Source organism: Stenella coeruleoalba (genome assembly GCF_951394435.1).
Source record: "Stenella coeruleoalba genome assembly, chromosome: 7".
Classification (NCBI taxonomy): domain Eukaryota; kingdom Metazoa; phylum Chordata; class Mammalia; order Artiodactyla; family Delphinidae; genus Stenella; species Stenella coeruleoalba.
Genome location: NC_137153.1, coordinates 23,795,877 through 23,818,435, shown reverse-complemented (window position 1 = coordinate 23,818,435; position 22,559 = coordinate 23,795,877). Strand labels below are relative to the sequence as shown.

The 22,559-nt window shown below is 38.5% G+C and overlaps 1 protein-coding gene across 4 annotated transcripts in view; it reads left to right on the top strand.

Moving 5' to 3' along the window:
- The window catches only part of PIWIL2 (piwi like RNA-mediated gene silencing 2), an 88,136-nt gene that overhangs the window by 57,259 nt on the left and 8,318 nt on the right, over positions 1-22,559 (top strand). For 2 of the 4 annotated variants that reach the window (XM_079926350.1, XM_079926349.1), the window contains exons 17-20: positions 345-446; positions 986-1,102; positions 1,685-1,773; positions 2,886-2,991. In XM_079926350.1, coding sequence (XP_079782476.1) covers positions 345-446; positions 986-1,102; positions 1,685-1,773; positions 2,886-2,991 — 414 coding nt within the window. Of the gene's footprint in view, positions 1-344; positions 447-985; positions 1,103-1,684; positions 1,774-2,885; positions 2,992-5,505; positions 6,742-22,559 lie in introns of those variants that run through there. The other 2 variants (XM_079926352.1, XM_079926351.1) reach the window with 2 other exon arrangements.

Genomic DNA, 22,559 nt, shown 5'->3' with positions numbered 1-22,559 from the left:
ATTGAAAGCATCAACTGATAAGAAACCCTTGCATATTTTTAAGCCTGGTTCTTTTCCAGGGATCTTAAGTGTCCTAATAAATTAATCAGGTAGTCAGGACCAGCTCTAGGTAACTTACGCTAACATGTTATGTAGCTAAGCGAAGAAGCCTGGAACCCAGCAAATACTCACTCAGGTTCAAGGACCTTTTTCTCTGTTGGAATGTCCACCATCTTTGGTTCAGTCCTCTCTTTACCCTAAAGGTCCTGTGGCTTTGCAGACTCTTGAACTGCCCCTGACTGGAGCCCCATCAAGGTCCGCTCAGAGTTCCAAAGCCTGACTTATATATACTTTATCTCCTCAAGGGGAAGATACAGATGGTTGTTTGCATCATCATGGGCACACGTGACGATCTCTACAGGGCCATTAAAAAGCTGTGCTGTGTGCAGACTCCCGTGCCCTCGCAAGTGAGTGGAAACTGGGCAGGAGGCACAGAGGGAAACTCTAGCCTCCCTTGAGGCTTGGAAAAGAGGGACTAAAGTAACTATTAGAAGCCAGCATATGTAGACCCATCTGGTGAAACTTTCCTGTTACAGTAACCTGGCTAATAGCAGATGTTCTTTGTAAACGCTGCTTTCATGTTCCCAAATGAGCACTTTTGCTTGTTCATGGGTGAGTCGCCAGGTGGTTTCACATGACTGGGTTCTGAGAGTATAGGCTTTCCTTTGAAAGGAGAAAGCTGGTTTTCCTACGGAGGTTAATTTTTTTTTTAATCTGCATGAGATCTTTTTGAAAGTTTTTGTTGGCTTGTTGTTTTTTGGTTTTGATTTGTGTCGTGTGTGTGCACACACACACAACATGCCTGACCAGAAACTCTAGAATTAGAACTGTTAGTACCCAGTGCATTATCTGCCAGCCGGAGTTTCTTAAACAAATGTAGTACTTGCTCTAGAATTGTTTACATTGTTTGAAAGGTTGATAGTGTCCGCTTTCCCCTCTATTACAGGTCATCAATGTCCGAACCATTGGCCAGCCCACCAGGCTTCAGAGTGTGGCCCAGAAAATTTTACTTCAGATTAACTGTAAATTGGGTGGTGAGCTCTGGGGAGTGGATATTCCTCTGGTGAGTGATGCTGAGATATGTCTTCATTCAATTCAGCATCCCAGAGAGTCCTACCTAGCTATTTTCCTAATTTTCCGCCTAGAATTTTCCTCATTCTCAGTGCTTATAGTCTGAGTGGTTCATTGCTTGTTTTTGTATAGCCCACAAGCTTTAGAATGGTTTTCACGTTTTTAAGTGGTTGAAGAAAATAAGACTAATATCTCCAGACACATGAAAATTATATGAAATTCAGTTTTCAGTGTCCTTAAATGCGTTTTTATTGGAACGTAGCCATACTCCTTTACGTACTACCTGTGGCTGCTCGTGTGCCGTAATGGCAGAATTGAATAGTTCCTCCAGAGACGGTGTGGCTCACAAAGCCTAAGGTATTTACTTTTTAGTCCTTCACAGAAAGTTTGCCAGTCCCTGGTCTTGACGATCTCTGACTTTGTTCATAGTGTTTAAAAAATATCAAGTTGATTGCACTCTTTCTCTTCCTTTCCCAGAACTTATTTTCGTATGTTGCTTTGGGGTTCAGATAACAATTAAAGATGGGGTGATGTGTTGCTTGGATTTTTGGTTTGTTTTTGTCTTCTAACCCAGAGACAATTAATGGTGATCGGGGTGGATGTTTACCACAACCCCAGCAGAAGCATGCGCTCCGTGGTTGGCTTTGTCGCAAGCATCAGTCTGTAAGTACCACTCCTGGCTCTATTGTGTTTGGTTACCTTATTTTAATGCCTAATCTTACTGTAAAGCCAGAAAAAATTTTTGAATATTTAATATTATAGTAAAAGTATACTGAAATTCTTCCTTCTCTATCTTCCTGTGATATTAATTTGTACAATCTCTTATCACATGTGTAAGTTTGTTCCCTGACTACACTGTAACCTCTTTCAGAATGGGGTCTGTGTCTTGCTGGTGGTGGGGTTTTTCCCCTAGAAATGAGGGGTTTTGTTTGTTTTTTCTGATTGTAAAAATAAAGCATGCTCGTGCAAAAATCTCCAGAAATTTAGAAAGTGAAAATTCCTCATGGTCTAGCTTTCATTAACCACCACCAAAGATTTGGAGTATGTATATACTTTTAGGTACTCTTTTATGCATATATTAACATATAGGTAGCTGGTATACACATACAGGTGGCACATTACTATGTATACTGTTCCTCATCTTCTTTTATGTACTTAAACTGTATATTTTGGTCATTTTCCTGTATTGACACAAATAAATCTCCATCAATTCTTTTTAACTGCTGCATGGAATTTATTATATGCTATAGCACTATTTAACTAGTCCTCTGTTGGTGGATATCTAGGTTGTTAAATTTTTTCAATTGGAAGCAGTTTTGTAGCAGATATCCACAATTATGCCTGTATTTATTTATTTTTTTTTTGCGGTACGCGGGCTTCTCACCGTTGTGGCCTCTCCCGTTGTGGAGCACAGGCCCCAGACGCGCAGGCTCAGCGGCCATGGCCCACGGGCCCAGCCGCTCCGCTGCATGCGGGACCCTTCCGGACCAGGGCACGAACCGGTGTCCCCTGCATCGGCAGGCGGACTCTCAACCACTGCGCCACCAGGGGAGCCCATGCCTGTATTTTTATATTCTGTAGCTGGCTTACATGTATCTTTTCCCTACATCAGTGTGTGTTTTTCCATGTAACGTAAATGCGTTTGCTGGGTACTTGTGTGACTGGTGCATGGAGAAGCCTGTGTATGCTGACATTCAGCTGTGGGCCTTCCTTTGTGAGTGTGTGTTCATCTCTCTCTCTCTCTCTCTCTCTCTCTCTGCTTGCCTCTGCCCCAGCACCCTCACAAAATGGTATTCACGAGTGGTATTCCAGATGCCGCATCAGGAGATGGTGGATAGCCTGAAGCTGTGCCTGGTGGGCTCCTTGAAAAAGTTCTATGAGGTGAGGAGAACAGCAGTTCTAAAGTATCAGGGTTTTTAAGGCCTGCCTTCCTGATCACTTTAAGAGGAAGTCTGATTTAGTGAGAGGGATCCCAACTCGAAGGTGAGTTTCCTAAACAGACTGACAGGCAGCTCAGAAGCACTGTTTTCAGGCTTCTACTTGTACAGAGCAGCTTAAAGAGCTCAGTGCTTTGATTTGATTTGGTAAGTAATGATTATTTCCCTGGTTGTCAGTCTGATGCCTGTGTGCATAATCTTCAGGCCCTTATCAGGAAAGTCAGGGTACATTTTAGTAATTAAAGCAGCTTATTAATTTTCTCAGCTTTCTATGGCTGTCATTAGGCACTGGTTCTTTTCATTTAAGTTCAAGACCAGTGCCTCCCTGAAAATCACCCCTAGAACTCCAAAGAATGCTAACCATGGAGAATTGCTGTCATTAAGCTGATATTGGGTCTGGAACAGTGAGCAAGCAAGGTACTGGGTTTTGCCTTGGCCAGTACATCAAAGGAAGCACTGATAAGTGGCTTTCATTTCTTAGGGTTCAGTGTTAGCCCTTTGCATAGAGATTAAACAGCAAGAAATTTAATGATTTCGCATGATTAAAGTCAATCTCTAGAACTCCACCTTGTTTCATTTTAGAATAATGTTTCCTATAGTGTCCTTCCAATGGTTTGGTACTGTTTCAGTATTAGAGATTATGTAAACCAGAAGTTAAATTTTGTCCCTGTAGAGGTCCATGTGATATGCTACTTTGTTATGAAGTCCCACTCACACCTTCCTTCTTGTAGTCGCTATTGTTTGCCTGCAAAGTTGTGTATGTCTTTTCAGCCCTAGCTCAAAGATTAGTTCTGTGAAACCTTTCTCATTTCCCCTCCCCTGCTCCATCCCTTAGCTAGACTTATTTCTTTATGATCCTCTCCCAAGGCCCTCTGTTAACATTCTGTGTAGTGATTATCACATCCTGCCTTTTATTAGTTGTTTGTATCCTTATTTATCTCTCCCTCTGGGTTGTAAATTACTTGAGCACTGTTTGGTTATGGATGGTTCTGTAGTATATTACCCTAAAACTTAGTGACATGCAGTGAGCATTTATGATGTTCGCTGTCAGGAAGTTGGACAGGGCACAGTGGGCTCCAGTTCTGCTCCATTTGGGCCCCTTCATGTGGTCTTTTCACATGAGCTAGTTTGGGCTTCGTCACAGCATGGTGGCTGGGTTCAGAGCTTGAGCATTCCAAGAGATTGAGAGAGCCAGGTAGAAAATGTGTTTCCTTGTATACCTTAGTCTTGAAAGCCATGTAGCGTCACTTCCACTGCATTCTGTAAGCCAAGTAGTAGTATCATTGTGAATATGCCTGAGTTTTGGAGGAGCCAGTGTGGGGTAGAGGTGGACTTAAAGAAACAACTGGTATGCTCTATAAGGCCATTACATATATTCTGATATTTCTGTACTAATTACTCTTTCCCCCCTTCATCTATTATAAGGCACTGTTTGTACCTTACAATAAACTTGTGCAGAACTCTTTAGCATAGAAGTTAGCTGGTGGTTAGCTAGTCCTGTTCTTCCTCAGGCCAGTAGTTTTTCCATTTATATTACATCCTGAGGAGGCTTTAACCCAATTTCCCAATATATTTGCTTATCAATATTGGTATTATCATAAGACTTATATACATGGTATAGTTGAATCTTACCAACAAGGTTAGTTGAATCTTACCAACAAGGTCACCCTACATCATGATGCAGGGTGGTAGTAGACATAACCTGAAATATAAGAGTCAGCAGTGGCACATTACTAGAGACCCACGCAGGCATGAATAATTAGTTCAGTTCATCATTATATTGTAGGACCAAAATATCTCCCAGAGCCATGCCACTTTTGTTTGCAGGCTTCCATTCAACATTGTCAGGTTCTGAAAGCAGCAGTTCATTCGCCATTTCAGACATTGGTATACTTGAGCTAACAGACAATGTCACCTCTTGCTCTGAGTGTCTTTTAAGGCACCAATGTAATGTTGTATTTTCCTCATTGCACAACCATTCATTCATTCCTTTATCCTCAACTACCATTCTTCCTTCTCTGTATTTATACCCAAACTTTTCCACCTTTAAATGGAACATTAGGTTTAGCCACTGTGCTGGTCTAGGATGCTGCCAGCAATACTAGTCTAGCAATTGCCTCCCCCTCAGTCCACTGCCATTCACATAGGGTAGGATTACATAGGTCAGAACGAGTGGGCTGTCTCACCTCCTAGGCAGTATAGATGCGTGTCCTGTGAACCTCAATTTTGCCCGAGGGGGTGAAGGCACAGTCCACCCCGTTAGGCCCTTAGGAACTCTAATTACAGTTTCTTGCTTAGGGACTGTTATGGGTTGAATTGTGCCCCCTTAAAAAGATATTGAAGTCCTAACCCCAGTACCAGTGAATGTAACCTTTTTTGGAAAGAGTGTCTTGCCCGATAATCAAGTTAAGATGAGGTCATTAGAGTGGGCCCTAATCCATTACGCCTGTGTTCTTAGGAAAAGAGGACATTTGGACCCAGAGACAGACACACATAGAGGAAAGGCAGTGTGAAGACACAGGGAGTGCACCATCTACAAGCCAAGGAACACATGAGGCCACCAGGAGTCACAGAATGATAGATTCTCTGTCACAGCCCTCAGAAGGAAACAACCTTGCCAACACTTTGATTTCAAACTTGACTCCAGCACGGTGGAACCGTACACTTCAGTTAGTGGTACTTTGTTATGGCAGCTCTAGCAAATGAATGCATGGTTCATCGCAGCTTCTAGCACCCAATGTTGCAGTCCTGGTCCGAGAACCACTGCATCAGGTAGTAAAAAAGAGGGTTAACGTCATGTGGAGGAAAACAAAAAGTATTGTCATAGCAGCATCCTTCCCCACCCCTTGTTCTTTAGATCCCCCAGAAAAGGAGAGGAGTTTATCTAGTGGGGACATTCCCTTGGCCCCTGTCATGTTGAATATGAGTACATACTCATAAAATCATGTAAGCTAGCCCTTCACACCTTTATTCCCTTCATTTTAAACAATAAATGTTTCAGTTGCTCATTCTGATTTTCTGTCAAACTGTTACTCTGGGGATGAAAGTGTGTTCCTTGGTCTGAGGAAATGTGACTTGGCAGTCCAGATTGGTATAGTGTCTTCTGTTTTAGTTCTTTTATAGTATTTTGAGAATTTGTATCTACCAGCAGATATGCAAAACCCAGTCCAGAATAGGTGTCCGTTTCTGTCAGGAACAATTTGTAATCTCCTGGAGCTGCAGAGTCAGTCCAATTTGCCAGTGTGCGGGGCCTTCCCCTCAGGGAATCTGACCCCAGAGCCATCTGCATTCTCTGTCCTCTTGGCAGACAGAACAGTTTATTGGAATTTTGCACTTCAGAGGGTATGAGAAAAATATGTCTAGATTTAGCCCATTTCTTCATTGCTTCAGCCCTCAGTGTCCACTCATTTCATGGACCCAGGTACCGCTCGAGCAGACACACCAAGATATCAGCTTGCTGGTAACTACTTTCTGATCCTGGAAGGAGGTAGTTACTCCCCATTCATCCTTCCCCCTACTTCCTGGTAACATCTAATCTGCTTTCTGTCTCTGTGGATTTGTGTATATTATATAGAGATAATAATAAAATACATGATCTTTTGTGTTTGCCTTCTTTTATTGATCGTGTTTATAAGGTTCATCTAAATTGTAGACTATATTATTACTTTGTTCTTTTTTATGGATGAATCATGTTCTATTGTATGTTTATCCATTCATCACTGATGGACGTTTGTACTGTTCCCACCTTTTGACTATTGTGAATAATATGAATAATACAGGCTGTGAACATGCCTGTATATGTATTAGTTTGAGTACCTATTTTCAGTTCTTTTGGGTATATACCTAGGAGTGACATTGCTGGGTCATATGATAATTCTTTAACTTTTTGAGGAACCCTCAAACTGTTTTCCACAGTGGATGCACCATTTCACGTTCCTATCAGCAATATAGGAGGGTTCCAGCTACTCCACATCCTTGCCGACACATCTTATTTTCCTTTTTTTAATTGTAACTCTGGTGAAGTGGTATCTCATTATGGCTTTAACTTGCATTTCCTTAATGACTAATGATGTTGTACATCTTTTCATGTGCTTATTGTCCATTTGTATAACTTCTTTGGAGAAGTCCTTTTGAGTCCTTTCCCTGTTTTTCAGTTGATCTATTTGTCTTTTTCTTTTTGAGATGTAAGAGTTTTTGTTTTTATTTTTACATATTCTGGATACAGAACTCTTGTCTGATGTACGGTTTGCAAATATTTTCTCCCATTCTGTAGAGTGTCTTCACTTTCTTGATAATGTTATTTGATGCACAAAAGTTTTAAATTTTGATGGGGTCCCGTTATCTATTTTTTCTTTTGTTCCTTGTGCTGTCAAATCTAAGACTCTGTTGCCAAATTTGAGGTCATGAAGATTTATGCCTCTGTTTTCTTCTAACAGTTTTAGAGCTTTAGCTGTTACCTTTAGGTCATTGATCCATTTTGAGTTACATTTTGTATGTGGAGTGAGGTAGAGGTCCAACTCTACTCTTTTGCATGTGGTTATCCACGTGTCCCAGCACCTTGTTGGGGAGACTATATTCTTTATAGAATGGTATTGGCACCCTTATTAAAGATCAATTAGCCCTGGATGTTTGGGTTTATTTCTGAACTCTCAGTTCTGTTCCATTGGTCTCTATGTCATCCTTATGTCAGTACAACACTGTTTTGATTATTGCTTCTTTTTAGTTAGTTTTGAAATTAGGAAGTCTGAGTCTTCCAGGGTTTTTATCAATATTGTTTTGGCTATTCAGAGCCCCTTGGAATTCCATATGAATTTGAGAATAGGCACTCGCATTTCTGTAAAAAGGGCCATTGGAATTGCGATAGGAATTGCATTGAATTTATAGATCACTTTGCAAGTGTTGTCATCTTAATAATATTCACTCTTGCAATATGTGGACACAGGATGTCTTTCCATTTATTTAGGTTGTATTTAATTTCTTTCAGCAATGTTTTGTAGTTTCCAGGTTCAAGTGTTTCACCTCCTCAGTTAAATTTATTCTGGGTATTTTATTCTTTTGAATGCTACTGAGTATGGAATAGTTCTGATTTCATTTTTGGATTGTTCATTGCTGGTGTATAGAAACATAATTGTTTTGTGTGTTAATCTTTAACCCTGAAACTTTTCTGAACTTAACTAGCTTTAGTAGATTTTTTCCCCCAATTCTTTGGGATTTTTCTATATAGAATCATGTTACCTGCAAATAGAAATAGTCATACTTCTTTTTTCCCAATTTTGATGCCTTTTATCTATTTATCCTGCTCAGTTGCTCTGACTGGAACTTCCAGTACAATATTTAATAACAGTGGTAAAAACAGGCATCCTTGTCTTTTTCCTGATCTGAGGGGGATAGTTTTAAGTCTTTCACCATTGAGTATGATGTTAGCTGTGGGTGTTTCATAGACTCACTTTATCATGTTAAGGAAGTTTCTTTCTGCATCGGCAGGCGGACTCTCAACCACTGCACCACTAGGGAAGCCGTCTTTCTTTTTTAAAATATTTATTTATTTATTTGGCTGCCTCGGGTCTCAGTTGTGGCATGCAGGATCTTCGTTGCAGCATGCAGGATCTTTCATTGCGACACGCAGCCTTCTCTCTATTTGTGGCTCATGGGCTCCAGAGCACGTGGGCTCAGTTGCCCTGTGGCATGTGGGATCTTAGTTCCTCGACCAGGAATCCAACCTGTGTCCCCTGCATTGGAAGGAGAATTCTTAACCACTGGACCACCAGGGAAGTCCCTAGACATTTTTGATATAATGTTGGCAACTCTGCAGATCAAATCTCCACCCCCAGGGATTGTTGTTGTTGCTCTTCGATGCTTTCCCTGGCCCGATTCTGTAATCTTCGTAATCTAAACTGTGTGTAGCCACTGAAATCTCCCCTTAGTTTAGCTTAGTGATCAGCTAATGACAGGACAAAGATTTCTTCAAATGCCTTGAATGTTTTGCACCCTCCAGTGATTGCTAGATTATTTTCTCAGTTACCATGGTAGTGAGGCTGCAGGTGTCACAGCTAGCGCAGAGAAAGGGGAATATGAATAGAGCAAGTTAAAACACCACAAAGGTCAAGATTCAGCCAATTTCATTGAATAAATGCTGTTCAGATTGTTTTAAGCCTCTGGTTAGTTTCCACAGTTCTAAAAAAAAGTTGATTTTGACCATTTGTGCAGTGTGCTTGTTGCTTTTATGGTTGAACAGATTTTTGGAGGTCCTTACTTTCTCATTCAAGAAATAGTTCTTGAAGAGTGCTTTTGACAATCTGCTTTTGTCAAGTGCAAGTGCTTTTCTAGGTGGACAGTGATTAGAGTTTAGAACCCACTAAGGGTAGATTGCACTAGAAAACCTCCGTCATTTTGTTTTAGGGCCCCAAAGGGCTACATTCTAGGAATAAGGGTGATTGAAAGCAAACTGCAGCTCATCTTTGAATTATTTTAAATTTTTGAATCAGATATGATGATCCAGCGTGCTAGTGTTTCTAAGTTTCTCATAGTGCTAATACTCTAGACACCTGGAAGAAACAAACTTGAATCTTCTCCGTATGAACAGTATCATTCCAGGCGCCATGTTATTTCTATTAACAATACTGTAAATACAGGCATACCTCAGAGATATTGGGGATTCAGTTCCAGACTACCACAGTAAAGCTAGTACTGTACTAAAGTGAGTCACAAATTTTTTAGTTTCCCAGTGCATATAAATGTTAGGTTTATGCCATGCTATAGTCTGTTAAGTGTGCAATGAACAAATGTGCATGTCTTAATTAAAAAACAATGTGTTGGAAAAATGGCACTGATAGACTTGCTCAGCACAGGGTGACACAAACCTTTAATTTGTAAAAAAAAAAAAAAAAAAATGCAGTATCTGCAAAGCGCAATAAAGTGAAGCACAATAAAATGAGGTACGTCTGTGCTATGTTTGGCAATTTTTAAAAAGGAATATATTTATATTATACACACATGTAGGCACATATGTGTATATATTTTTTGAATATATATTACATATATACACGTGTGTGTATATACACATACAGATGTCATGTATTTATTATATATATACATATATGTATGTATATCTACTTGAATTTAATTGAGAAGTTAATGAAGCAAAGAAGAAAAAGGTGAAGATACAAAACGACAGAAACCCAGAGAGATGATGAGAGCTGCATTTGGGTTCTTTTTCTTTAGGGAAATATGCTAATTCTGGAAGAGGCAGCTGAAACATTGAAAAGCTGTGGAGCACTTTTGAAGTCTTAGGGATCAAAAGCTGGAGGCCAGGGCCCCCAAGCCAGTGGTAGTCGTGAGTCTTCTCCCCACTATTTGGGCTGTGAATCTGAAGAGCTGCAATCTAGGAGTAAAGAGCTATAGGTAGATCAACTCTGAATGATACTAGTCCTTGAATATGGATTCAGATGAACTCTGACTGCTAGTTTTACTGCCCACTTGCCAAAAGCAAATAAAAACCCTCTGAAGGAAGATAACATTATTCTGGGCATCAGATTTTTCTGCAATATCTAGCAATCAATAAATAATAACCAAGAATACAAGAGAGAAAATGAAGGGACTGAAAAACTAAAAAAACCAACAGATAATTGATCCAGATGCACAGAGGATTCAGATAGATGAGTAGTCAGACACATTTTAAAATAGCTACACTTAAGTTCAGAGAAATGGAAGACAACATTAAGAATTTTAGCAGGGCTTCCCTGGTGGTGCAGCAGTTGAGAGTCCACCTGCCGATGCAGGGGACACAGGTTCGTGCCCTGGTCCGGGAGGATCCCACGTGCCGCAGAGCGGCTGGGCCCGTGAGCCATGGCTGCTGAGCCTGTGCGTCCGGGGCCTGTGCTCCGCGGCGGGAGAGGCCACAACAGTGAGAGGCCCGTGTACAGAAAAAAAAAAAAAGAATTTTAGCAAACAGAAACTGGGGAAAAATGGAAATTTCTAGAACTAAAAATTATAATAACCAGAATTAAACACTTAGTGAATGGGTGTGTTAGGTTGCTAGGGCTGCCAGAACAACGGCTTAAACAATAAAAATTTATTTCCTCACAGATCTGTGGGATGGGAAGTCCAAGATCAAGATGCTGTGCTGGCAGGGTTGGATTCTCCTGAGGCCTCTCTCCTTGTCTTATAGATGGCTGTCTTCTCTCTGTGTCGCATGGTCTCTACTGTATGTGTGTCTGTCTCCCAGTCTCCTCTTCTTAGAAAGACACCAGTCATATTTGATTAGGGCCCACCCCAGTGACCTTTTTTAAACTGAATAACCTCTCTAAATATCTGTTTCCAAATACAGTCACATTTTGGGTGTGGCAGGTTAGGACTTCAACACAAATTTTGGAGAAACACAGCTCTGTGCATAACAGTGGGCAACAGTAGTTTAGACTTAATTGAGGAAATTAAGAGACAATTGAAAGATAGGTAAGAAGAAAATAATCAAACTGCACTGAGATACGGAGGGTTAGAAAATATAACAAGGCAACAGACGTGGGAGTTATGGAGTTAAAATATATTATACACGTAAGTGGTCCACAAGGAGGTTAGAGAGAGCAGAGGGCAGAAAAACAATGGTAAAGAATATTCCAAAAGTGTTAGAAGACATTAAGTCACAGATACGAGAAACCCAACAAATCCCAAGCAAGATATAAAAAGAAAAGTACACTTAGGCACATTAGAGTAAAACTGTTGAAAGTAAAGACAAATATATATATACATATTAAGGCAAGTCAAAGGAAAATAAAAGAGGTTACCTTCAAGGAGCAACAAATTGACTAATAGTGAACTAGTCAAAAGAAACAGTTTAAGCCACAAGATAATAAAATAATAGCTACAAAATGCTGAAAGAAAATAACTACCAATATAAAATCCAATATCCACTAAAAGTAACTTCTAATAAGGTGAAAAAAGACACTTTGTGGCAAATAAAAAATTGAGAATGCTTGTCACCGGCAGATTTGCACTGAAGGAAAATACAAAAGAGCATTTTTCACCTACAAGGAAAATTATCCCAGAAAACACTTAGAAATGGTTAAAGGAATAAATACAGGAATAAAAGTGCCAAGTATGGGGATAAATTTAAATGAATACCTACCATCTAAAATAATAATGTTTTTGAGTGGATATATATTCATTTGTGTGTATAAATTTCAAATTGATGACAGTAATAGCATGTATATCTGGAAGAAGTAAATGAAGTTCCAGTGCCTTTAGTTTCTTGAATTGTTGAGGAAAAGGTGAAAGTACTAATTTATATTACAGTTTGATACACTAAGAGCTATGTTGTAATTTCTAGGGTAGCCACTAAAAGAATGAAAAAAGAGTTATGTAACAATCAAAATGAGAGAAGAGAAAATAACAAAAATTTTTTTAAGGAAGAAAGGAGAAGAATATAGAACAAATAGCAAGCAGTACTTGGACCTTGAAAATGTTATGCTAAGTGAAAGAAGCCAGTCATAAAAGACAACGTTTTATATGATTCCATTCATAAGAAATGTTCAGAACAGGGAAGTTTACAGAATCAGAAAGTAGGTCAGTGGTTGCTTAGGGCTAAGTTGGGGAGAGAATAGGAGGTGGGTAGAATGGTGGTAGTTTAAGAGTGTGGGGCTTCTTGTTGAGGTGATGAAAATGTTATAAAATCAGTTGTGGTGATGGTTTTACATATCTGTGGATATACTAAAAAACATTGAATTTTACACTTTAAATTGATGAATTATATGGTGTGTGGATTATGTCTGAATAAATAATTTTTTTAAAAAAATTTAAAGAATCATATAGAAATTCTGGATTTCTAAAATGTAATAAATGAAAATTTCAGTAGAGGGGCCTAACAGCAGATTGGATTAAGCAGAAGAAATAACTACCAAATTTGAAGATAGGTCAGTTGAGATTATTGAGTGTGAAGAAAAGAAAGAAAAAAATAAGGAAAATTAACAGAGGCTCAGAGATCTGTGGGACACCGTCAGCCATAGCAATATAAACATAATGTGATTCCCAGAAGGGGAGTAGTGAGAGAGAATTGGGAACAAAGGACATTGGAAGGAATAATAGCCAAAAATTTCCAAAATTAATAAAGAAGGTAATCAGTTCATCCAAGAAGCCTAACGAACACTAAGTAGGAAAAACTCAAAGATACCCATACCTAGACACAACCAAGTAAGACTGCTAAAAGACAAAGAGAGCATCTTGAAAGCACCAAGAGAATTGCTCATTATGTTCAAGGCATCTTCAATAAGATTAAGAGCTGACTTCTCATCAGAAATCATGGAGGCCAGAAGGCAATGGGATGACATATTCCAAATGCTGGAAGAAAAAGAAGGTTGAATAAGAATTGTATATCCAGAAAAGCTGCTGTTGAGAAATAAAGGAGAAACCTTGACAATAATATTATGCTCAGTGAAAGAAGCTAGACATAAAACGCCACATATTTATATTATTCCATTTCTATGAAATATCCAGAATAGGAAAATTTGTAGAGACAGAAAAGAGATTACTGGTTTCCAGGCATTGAGGATGCTGGCAGGAATAGGATGCTGGCAGTAACTGCTAAGGGGTATAGGGTTCTTTTGGGGGTGTTGAAAATATTATGGAATTAGGTAGTGTTGATAGGTATATAACTTTGTGAGTATACTAAAACCACTGAATTATACTCTTTGAAATGGTGAATTTTATGTGATTTACATATCATTTTTTTTTTATTGGAGAAAGTAAGACTCTCAGATAAACAAAAACTAGGGGGATTTGTCACTAGCAGACCTGTCCTACGAGAAATACTTAAGGGAGTCCTTCAGGTAGAAATGAAATGACACTAGACAGTAATTTGTATCCACATGAAGAAGTAAGTACCACCAGGAAAGGTAACTATATAGGTAAACATAAGGAGAGCAAAAATTTATTTTTGTTTGTAATTTTTCTTGTAGTCTGTGTCTTAAGAGACAAGTGCATAAAGTGGTAAATATAAATCTAAGTGGATATGCATACAGTGTATAAAGATATAATTTGTATGACAATAAAGGCACAAAGTAGAGGGGAGGGAATGGAGCCATAACAGGAGCAAAGTTTTTGAATAATACCAAAATTAATTTTGTATTGGGACTTCCGTGGTGGTCCAGTGGTAAAGAATCTGCCTTACAATGCAGGGGATGCAGTTTCTATCCCTGGTCAGGGAACTAAGATCCTACATGCCACAGGGCAGCTAAGCCCACGTGCCACAACTACTGAGCTCGCGTGCACCTCAACTAGAGCCCATATGCTGCAAATTACAGACCCCATGTGCTCTGGAACCCGCGTGCCACAACTGCAGAGCCCACATGCCCTGGAGCCTGTGTGCCACAACTAGAGAAGAGAAAACCTGCACACCACAAGTAGAAGTCCGTGTACCACAACGAAGAGCCCGCGCACCGGTGCAACGACAGATCCCACGTCTAAGACCCAACACAGCCAAAAGTAAATAAAATAAATAAATAAATAAATCATCTTAAAAAAAAATAAATTTATTTATTTACTTATTTTTAGCTGCATTGGGTCTTCACTGCTGCACGTGGGGGGCTTTCTCTAGTTGCGGCGAGCGGGGTCTGCTCTGCATTGTGGTGCATGGGCTTCTCACTGTGGTGGCTTCTCTTGTTGCAGAGCACGGGCTCTAGGTGTGCGGGCTTCAGTAGCTGTGGCACACAGGCTCAGTAGTTGTGGCTCATGGACTCTAGAGCACAGGCTCAGTAGTTGTGGCTCACAGGCTTAGTTGCTATGAGGCGTTTGGGATCTTCCTGGACCATTGCTCAAACCCGTGTCCCCTGCATTGGCAGGCGGATTCTTAACCACTGCGCCACCAGTGGTTTAAATCTTTAAAAGAATCTTTAAATCTTTTAAATCTTTAAAAAAAATTTTTGTGTTAACTGACCAAATGAGATTGTTACAAGTTAATATGTTAACTGTAATCGCCAGGTGAAACACTAAGAAAATAACTCTGAAAAATAAAAGAAAATGAATGACAAGGGAATTAATATGGTAACTAGAAAGTGTCTATTTAATACAAATTAAGGCAGTTGAGGAAGAATAGAGGGACAAAAAAGATATAAGGCATGCGGAAAAAAATAGTAAAATGGCAGATGTAAATCTTAACCGTATCAGTAATTATATTAAATATAAATGGACTAAACACCAAAGGTAGAGATTAGCAACTTGGATTAAGTGAAAATATGAAGATGTGCTTTCTCCAAGAGACATATTTTAGTTTCAAAGACATAGGAGGTTGAAAGTAAAAGAATGGAACAAGATAAACCAAAAGAGAGCTGGAGTAGCTATACTAATAACAGGCAAAACAGACTTTAAGATAACAATTCTTACTAAAGACAAGAAAGGACATTTCGTAATGGCAAAAGGGTCAATCCATGAGGAAGTCATAAAATATAAACATATATGAAACTAACAACATACATCCAAAAATATATGGAACAAAAACTAACGTAAGTGAAAGGAGAAATAGACAATTCTACAGTAATAGATGGAGATTTCAAAACTTCATTTTTGATAATGGATAGAACAGTTAGAAATAAGATCAACAAGGAAATAAAATACTTGAACAACTCTGCGATCCAACTCAAACTAACAGACATCTACAGAACACACACCAACAGAACACACATTCTTCTCAAATGTGCGTGACACATTCTCCATGATAGAACATATGTCAGGTTATAAAACAAGACTCAGTACATCTTAAAGGATTAAAATCATGCAAAATATGTTCTGAAACCACAATAGAATGAAATTAGAATATAATATGTGGGACATTTGGGAAAGTCACAACTATATGGAAATTAAACAATATTCCCAAGTAACCAGGAGGTCAAAGAAGAAATCAAAAGGAGATTAGAAAACGCTTTGAGATAAATGAAAATAAAGACAAAACATACCAAAACTTGTGGATGTATGTAAAAAAGTGCTTCGAAGGAAAATTTATAGCTGTAAACACCTATAATAAAGAAGAAGAAAAATCTCCAAATAGCCCAAGTTCCACCTTAAGAAATTAGAAAAAGAAGAGCAAACTAAACTCAAAGCAAGAAAGAAGGAATTGATAGAGATTATAGCATAGAGAAATGAAATGCAAAATTGAAAAACAACAGAGAAAATCAATAAACCACAAATCGATTATTTGAAAAGATCAACAGAATTGATAAGCCTTTAGCTAGACCACCCATGAAAAAGAGAAGATCAGATACTAAAATCTGGAATGAAAAAGACTACACTACTGACCTTACAGAAATAAAAAAAGGATTTTAAGAAAATACTATGTATGAATGGCTGTATGCCAAGAAATTAGGTAACCTAAGTGAAATGGACAAACTCCAAGAAGGGCACAAACTATGAAAACTTTTTAGTTATACCAAACATTTTAAGAATTAATACTCTTTCACAAACTCTTCCAAAAAATAGGAAAGGAGGGAACACTTCCCAGTTCGTACCATAAGGCCAATATTACCTTGATACTAAAGCTAAACAAAAATACCACAAGAAAACTGCGGAAGACATCCAGACTGGAAAGGAAGAAGTTAAACTATGTCTGTTTCTATTTGACATTATCTTACATATAGAAAACCCTAAAGAATAAACACACTCTATTGTAGCTAGTAAAAGAGTTCAGCAAGGTTGAGGATACAAGACTGCTGTACAATAGTCAACTATTTCTTTACACTAGCAATGATCAATCCAGAAATGAAATTAAAATAATTCCACTTATAACAGCATAAAAGAGAACTATGTAGGAAAATGTTTAGCAAAAGAAGTGCAAAAAATATACTGAACACTGCAGAACATTGTTGAAAGAATTGAAGAAGACCTAAGCAAAAGGAAAGACAACCCATATTCAAGACTTAATATTGTTAAAATGGTAGTACTCCTTACATTAATCTACAGATTCAAGGAAATACATATCAAAAGTCTAACATTTTTTTTGCAGGAATAGACAAATTGATTTTCAAATTCATATGGAAATGTGAAAAATTCCAGAATAGGCAAAACAATTTTGAAAAAGAAGAAAATTGAAGGACTCATACTTTCTGAATTCAAAACTTACTACAAAGCTAGAATAAACAAGACAGTCTGGTACTGAAATGGAAAGAGATGTAGAGATCAGTTGAGAGTCCAGAAGTAAACCTGTGTGCTTATGGTAAACTGATTTCTGCAAGGGTGACATTCAATGGCGAGAAAGCATAGTCTTTTCAAGAAATGGTGCAGGGAGTACTGGATATCCACATGCAAAAGAATGAAGTTGGATCCTTGCCTCACACAATATATAAAAAATAACTTCAAATGGATCAAAGACCTAAATATAGGAACTAAAACTGTAAAACTCTAGATGATGGCATAGGTTTATATCTTTGTGACCATTTAACAGACAACAGTTTATTAGATATGATACTGAAAGCAAAAAGCAAGTCAAGAAAAACATAAATCAGACTTCATCAAATTCAAAATATTTTGTGCTTCAAAGTACAAGAAAGTGAAAAGACAACCCATGGAATGGGACAGAATCTTTCATCTGGTATATCTAGTACAGGTATAGTTTCCAGAATATACAGCTGAAAAACAAAGAGACAACCCAGCATAAAAATATGCAAACATTTGAATAGACATTTCTCCAAAGAGCATATACAAATAGACGAGAAGCACATGAAGAGAGCTTAATATCATTAGTCATTAGGGAAGTGGAAATCAAAATCACAATGAGGTACCACTTCACATGAAAACCAGATAAAGGCATTACAATAAAGGAAGCTACAGATCAATATTTCTCATGATTATAGATGCAAAAATCTTCAACAGAATATTAGTAAAGCAAATCTAACAATGCATAAAAAGAATTATACACCATAACTGTTCTGAGTTGAATACTGCCTCTCCAAATTCATGTCCACCTCGATCCTGTGAATGTGATGTCATCTGGAAATAGGGTCTTTGCAGATTCAGTCAGGTTAAGATGAGGTTAGGCTGGATTAGGGTGGGCCCTAAGCCAATGATGTATTCTTAAGAAGAGGGAAGTTTGGTCAGAGTCTTAGAAGGTCATGTGAAGGAGCAGAGACACAGACACACAGGAGAAGGCACTGGAAAGGTGGAAGCAGAGATCGGAGTGATGTATCTACAAGCCAAGAAACACTAAGGATTGCCAGAAGCCACCAGAAGCTAGAATAGGGAAGGAAGTATTCTTTCCTAGGGCCTTTGGAGGAAGCATGCGGACCTGCTGATACCACAGTTCTGGACTTCTGCCCTCCAGAACTGTGAGAGAATACATTTCTGCTGTTCTAAGCAACCCAGTTTGTGGTTGTTACAGCAACCCTTAAAAAGGATACAACAACCAAGTGGTTTGTATTCCAGTTATGCAGGGCTGGTTCAGCATTTGAAAATCAATCAGTGTGGTCTGTCACATCAACAGGCTAAAGAAGAAAAATCCTATCATGTCAACAGATGCAGAAAAAGTATTTGACAAAAGTCAACTCCCATTTGTGATTAAAAAAACAAAAAAGAAAAACAAGCAAACAAAAAACAACAACAAACCTCCCAGCAGACTAGGAGTATAGGGGGAACTTCATAAACTTAATACAGAACATCTACAAAAATCCTGCAGCTAACCTTGTACTTAATTGTGAGAAACTAGATACTTTTCCCCTAGGATCAAGAACAAGACAGTTATTTCTTCTCTCACCACTCCTATTCAGCATCATACTGGAAGTCCTAGCTAATGCAAAAAGACAAAAGGAAGTAAAAGTTATACAGTCAAAAAGGAGGAAAAAAAACTTTGCAGGTAGCATGGTGTCTATGTATACAGCTCAAGAAATCAACAACAACAAAACTGCTGGAATTACAAGGTTGCAGAATACAACATAAATATACAAAATTAAATTGCTGAAAAAACCCACAAAATCAATTCCTTTTCTATATATCAGCAATGAACAATTGCATTTGAAATTAAAAACAATACCATTTGTATTCGCACCAAAAAATGAAACATTAGATGTAAGTCTAACAAAGCTTATATAAGATTTACATGAAGAAAACTCTAAAACTCTCATGAAAAATATCAAATATCTAAATAAATGGAGAGATAGCCCATGTTCATTGATAGGAGGACTTAATATTGTTAAGATGTCAGTTCTTCCCAATTTATCTATCGATTCACTGTAGCCCTAGTCAAAATCCCAGCAAGTTACTCTGCAGATATTTACAAACAGATTGTAAAGTTTAAATAGGTAAAAGACACAGGGTAACCAACACAGTACCTAAGAAGAACCAAATCAGAGGGCTTCTGTTACTCAAAGAGTTACTATGAAGCTACAGTAATACAGATGGTGTGGTATTGACAAAAAGAAAGATAGACATGTCAAGGTAACAGAATTGAGAGCCCAGAAGTAGACCTATACAAATAGATTGCAGTGATCTTTGATAAAAGATCATGGGCCACTTCAATGGAAAAGGAGAATCTTTTCAACAAATGGTGCTGGAACAGCTGCCCATCCACATGCAAACAAACAAAAACTATACCCAGACGATAACTCAAAAGTATCACAAACTTATCTTTAAAATGCAAAAGTTTAAAAAGTATAGAAGATAACATAGAAAATCTTGGTGACCTTGGGTTTGGTGATGACTTTTTGATACCAAAGCACTATCCATGAAATAAAGAACTGATAAACAGGACTTAATTAAAATAAAAAAAAAAACTTCTGTGAAACTTCTGTGAGAGGCATTAAGAGAATGAAAAGAAGCTACGGACTGGGAGAAAATATTTGCAAAACACATATCTGATAAAATACTGTTATCTGAAATATACAAAGAACTCTTAAAATCTCAATAAGAAAACAACCTAATTAAAAGATGGGCAAGAGACTTGAACAGACTCCTCACCAGCGAAGATATACAGATGGCAAATAAGCATATGAAAAGATACTCAGTATAACATTAGGGAATGGCAAATTAAAACAACGAGATACCACTACACATCTATTGGAATGGCCAAAACCTAAAACACTGACAACACCAAATGCTAGTGAGGATGGGGAGCAATGGGAACTCTCATCATTGTCTGAGGGAATGTGAAATGGTACAGCCACTTTGGAAGGCAGTTTGGTAGTTTCTTACAAAACTAAACATACTCGTACTATACGATTCAGCAGTCACACTCCTTAGTATTTACCCAAATGAGGTGAAAACATATGTCCACACAAAAACCTGCACAAAGATTTTTATAGCAGCTTTATTTATAATTGCCCAAACTGGAAGCAACGAAGATGTTCTTCAGTAGATGAATGGACAAATAATCTATGGTACATCCAGACAATTAAATACTCAGCAGTAAACAGAAATGAGCTATCAAGCCATGGGAAGATATGGAGGAATCTTTTTTTTTTTTTTTTTTGCGGTACGCGGGCCTCTCACTGTTGTGGCCTTTCCCGTTGAGGAGCACAGGCTCCGGACACGCAGGCTCAGCGGCCATGGCTCATGGGCCCAGCTGCTCCGCAGCACGTGGGATCTTCCCGGACCAGGGCACGAACCCGTGTCCCCTGCATTGGCAGGCGGACTCTCAACCACTGCGCCACCAGGGAAGCCCTGGAGGAATCTTAAATGCATATAACTTAAGTGGAAAAACCCAATCTGTAAAGGCTACATACTATATAATTCCAACTATAGGACATTCTGGGAAAGACACAAAACTACGGACACAGTAAAAAGATCAGTGATTGCCAGAGGTTTGGGAGGGTGAGGAAGGGAAGTATAAATAGGGAGCACAGGGGGTTTTTAGGGCTGTAAAAGTACTATAATGGTAGGTAAATGACATGCATTTCTTAAAGCCTATAGAATGTAGAAGAGAGTGAATGCTAATATAAACTGTGGACTTTAGTTAATAGTAATGTATCAATATTTATCAGTTGTAACAAATGCACCACCCTAATGTAATATGGTAACAATAGGGGAAACTATGTGTTTGGTTGGTGGGGAAGGTGTATACGGGAACTCTGTACCGTGGCCTCAAGTTTTTTGTAAACTTAAAACTGGTCTGAAAAATAAAGTCTCTATTTAAAAGCATGCACACACAGTGAGATACCACCTCACACACACTAGGATGGCTAAAATAAAGAAGATAATAAGAGTGTTGTCAAGGATGTGGAGAAATTGGAACCTTCATACATTGCTGGTGGGACTGTAAAATGGTAGAGCTTCTTTGAAAAACAGTTTGGTATTTCGTCAGGATGTTAAACATAGGGTTACCATATGACCCAGCAATTCTACTCCTAGGTATAAACCAAGAGAATTGAAAACATATGTCCACACAAAACTTGTATATGAATGTTCATAGCAGTATTATTCATAATAGCCAAAACTGGAAAAAAACCCATATAATCGATGAATGGACAAATGTGATATAGCCTGTAATGTAATATCATTTGGCAACATAAGGGAATGAAGGACTGATACAACATGCGTGAACTATGAAAACATTATGCTCAGTGAAATATTTAGTCACAGAAGACCACATATTACATGATTCTGTTTGTCCAAAATAGGCTAATCCAAAGAAACAGAAAGTATGTTAGTGTGTTCCAGGAGTTGGGGTTAGGGTGGGCGATGGGAAATGACTGCTAATGGGTATGAGATTACCTTTTGGGGTGATGAATATGTTCTAAAATTAGATAGTGGTGATGGTTGCAAAATTCGATAAATGTAAAACTTTTGACTTTTATACCTTAAAAGAGTGTCTTTTATGGTATAGCAAATTATATCTCAATAAAGCTGTGATTTAAAAAAAAGCACCACTCCCAAACATCCGTCTAGCTTACGTACCCTTGTGGAATCAGCAAAATCAACACATGCTGCCGGGGAAAAACAAGTTCAAAAGGCTGGCTTATTCCTCTGGGCCCCCATCCTTCCTCTGATACTGCCTTCAGGTAGATGTTTTTATATTTTGTCCAGCTTTTCCAGTTGTCCTCAGTGGCAGGGTTTCTTAGAAATCCTGGTCCACCACCTGAAGCCTTGTTGGCAAGCTTAATCTCATCTGTGTTTTTATTTTATTTTATTTTATTTATTTATTTATTTATTTTGCGGTACGCGGGCCTCTCACCACGGCGGCCTCTCCCATTGCGGAGCACAGGCTCCGGATGCACAGGCCCAGTGGCCATGGCCCACGGGCCCAGCCGCTCCGCGGCACGTGGGATCCCTCCAGACCGGGGCACGAACCCGTGTCCCTTGCACCGGCAGGCGGACCCCCAACCACTGTGCCACCAGGGAAGCCCTGTGGTTTTATTTAATATCTGTATTTAGATTTATATTTCTGGTCCAGCAGATTTTCTGGTCTCAAATTTTCTGGTCTAAGGAAATCTTTACCTTCTTAAATATTATTGAGTTTTTTGTTTGTATAGGTATATATCAATAATTACCATATTAGAAGTTAAAACTGAGAACTTTTTAATGTTTTTTAATTTACTTTAAAAATAATAA